The sequence below is a fragment of the Coptis chinensis genome, chromosome 7 (genome assembly GCF_015680905.1).
Source record: "Coptis chinensis isolate HL-2020 chromosome 7, ASM1568090v1, whole genome shotgun sequence".
Classification (NCBI taxonomy): Eukaryota; Viridiplantae; Streptophyta; class Magnoliopsida; order Ranunculales; family Ranunculaceae; genus Coptis; species Coptis chinensis.
This window is the reverse complement of record NC_141462.1, coordinates 52,231,940-52,235,038: the sequence shown is the minus strand read 5'-3', so window position 1 is coordinate 52,235,038 and position 3,099 is coordinate 52,231,940. Positions and strand designations below refer to the sequence as shown.

The following is a 3,099-nucleotide window of genomic DNA, read 5'->3' as shown; positions in this document are numbered from 1 at the left end:
ACGCTCTAAACTTCCCCAGAGAATTTACTAGACTTGTAACAGTAGCTACATCCCCATTCATAAACGCAATCAGGTCATCCGCAAATGAAAGATGTGTTATAACCAGCTCCTTACACTTATAATGCAATCTAAACTCACCCCTTATAGCAGCCTGCCTCATAATGTTAGAAAACAATTCCATTACCAAGACAAACAAGTAAGGAGATATAGGGTCCCCCTGCCTTATTCCTCTCTTCCCCTTAAAATACCCATATGGAGTACTACCATTCACCATAATCGAAAATGAAGCAGTTCCTATACATTCTTTCACCCAGCGTATAAATTTCTCCGGTATCCCAATTCTTCTCATTGTAAATTCAACTACCTCCCATCTCACTGAGTCATATGCCTTTTTCATATCAATCTTAGCCTCACATCGTGGTGGATAATCATCCCTGTGATAATTGTGAAGCAATTCCTGAGACAATAAAATATTATCTTGAATGCTCCTACCTGGTATAAAGGTTGACTGGTTAAGCGACACCACCTCATGCATAATAGGTTTCATTCTCAGTGTCATAATCTTAGTGATACACTTGTACATCACATTGCAACAAGCATGCCTATAATCATTCAAACTTGTCGGGGTCTATATCTTAGGCCTAGTGATATACAAGTAGCATTTATTTCTCTGAGCATCCTACACGCCCTGAAGTAATTCTGTACCGCCCTAACAAAAACATCTCCCACAATTCGCCAGGCAGCCTTAAAGAACAATGAGGAGAATCCATCATTCCCTGGGGACTTATCACTGTCTATACCCGACAAAGCCTCAATAATCTCATCTCTAGTAATCTCTGCCACTAACCGTTCTCTAGTGTCATTACTGATAACTTTTTGCGGCTGTATAGAATCAAAGCCACTAAAGTCTAGTTCCTGTAGGTTCTCGGGCGCATAAAGTTCCTTGTAAAACTGCACACATTCAGCCCCTATCTCATCCAAATCCTCTTTTACACTTCCAAGACCATCCCTCAAACATGTTATCTTATTTACTGCCCTCCTAGCTCGAACAGACTGATAAAAATACTCTGTATTGTTATCCCCCACTGTAATCACCTGATCTCGCGACTTCTGCCTCACACACTCTTCTTCTGATTTCGCACACTTGACATACTCTTTAATATATATCCTTTCTTCATCAATCCATTCTCTGTTCAAAGGCTCTGTTTGAAGTTTTGTTTGAATAAGATCCATCTCTTCCTTTTTCATTTGTGCTCTTGTCTTGACATTCCCAACCCTTTCTCTGTTCCATTCAATCAAAGCCCCCTTCACAATTTTCAGTTTTCTCATAAAGACATACATCGGATTTCCTACCACCTCACTCCCCCAGGCTTGCTGAACTATTTCCACAAACCCATCCTCACGAGTCCAAAAATTAAAGAACCTAAAGGACTTCTTATTCTGACCCTTTTGTTTTGAAGAATAAGTTACCATAGATGAATGGTTAGATACAATACCCGGATTCAAAAATTATAGTGCAAGCTCACACGTAGGTGCATTCAATCTTGTGTTTTGCATTCTTTCTAACGCAAGCTCACTTGTAGGTACGTTCATTCAATCATTCAAGTGTTTTTCATTCATTCTAATGCAAGCTCACATGTAAGTGTATTTCATCAAGTGTTTCGCATACATTCAATTAATAAAGTGTTTTGCATTTAGTCAAGTGTTTTGTATTCTGTCGGTGTATAAAGTGGGGTTATTGGGTTTGGGAGTTTTTCATCTTAGATCTAACTTATATGATCTAGGCTAGGGTTTAGTGTTTAGAGGCTTAGTCCTTGTCTTACAAATGGTTTAGTCATTGATCCTTGAAGCCTTTGAGTGTTTCAAGTGCTTTTGAGTTTTTAGGCCCTTGAGTTCACTTTTATCGTTGACTGTTGACTTTTCACAGTTTGACTTTTATGGAGTTTTTCCCAGTTGTTCCATGATGTCCCTTTCAGGGTCCTTTTGTTTTCTTTTGGCTCTATAACACGCCTTTTGAGCTATTAGTTCCATAATAGGGCTGTATCATGAAAAAATGATAAGAACATGAGTTTTCTACAATCAATCAGTCAATCCGGTATTTTGCATTCATTATAGTGCAAGCTCACACGTAGGTGCATTCAATCATGTGTTTTGCATTCGTTCTAATGCAAGATCGCTTGTAGGTATGTTCCTTTAGTCAATCAATTGCTTTTCATTCATTATAATGCAAGCTCACACGTAAGTGTATTCCATCAAGTGTTTCACATACATTCAATCAATCAAGTGTTTTGCATTCATTCGAATGCAAACTCCCATGTAGATGCATTTAGTCAAGTATTTTACATTCTGTCGGTGTATAAAGTGGGGTTATTGGGTTTGGAAGTTGTTAATCTTAGATCTAACTTATATTATCTAGGCTAGGGTTTAGGGTTTAGAGGCTTAGTCCTTGTCTTACAAAAGGTTTAGTCATTGATCCTTGAAGCCTTGGTGTATTTCAAGTGATTTTGAGTTTTTGGGCCCTTGAGTTCACTTTTATCGTTGACTATGGCTTTGATCGTTGACTGTTGACTTTTGACAGTATGACTTTTTGGCACTTTTTCCCAGTTATTCTGTGATGTCCCTTTTAGGTACTTTTGTCTCCTTTTTGCTCAATAACACGCCTTTTAATGTATTAGTTCCATAATAGGGTTGTATCAGTAAAAAGTGATAAGAACATGAGTTTTCTACAATCAATCAATCAATCGGGTGTTTTGCATTCATTATAGTGCAAGCTCCCACATAGATGCATTTAGACAAGTGTTTTGCATTCTGTCGGTGTATAAAGTGGGTTAATAGGTTTTGGAAGTTGCATTCATTCCATCAAATGTTTCACATACATTCAATTAATCATGTGTTTTGCATTCATTCTAATGCAAACTCCCACGTAGATGCATTTAGTCAAGTGTTTTGCATTCTGTCAGTGTATAAAGTGGGTTCATAGGTTTTGGAATTTGTTCATCTTCAATTTAACTTATATGATCTAGGCTACGGTTCAGGGTTTAGAGGCTTAGTCCTTGTCTTACAAAAGGTTTAGTCATTAATCCTTGAAGCCTTGGAGTG

At 37.9% G+C, this 3,099-nt stretch overlaps 1 protein-coding gene across 1 annotated transcript; it reads right to left on the bottom strand.

Moving 5' to 3' along the window:
- Positions 1-612: 612 nt before the first annotated feature.
- Positions 613-1,473, bottom strand: LOC147487893 (uncharacterized). The gene has a single exon (XM_086574176.1). The coding sequence runs from the start codon at positions 1,471-1,473 to the stop codon at positions 613-615; it is 861 nt and encodes a 286-aa protein (XP_086430302.1).
- Between the last annotated feature and the right edge of the window lie 1,626 nt (positions 1,474-3,099).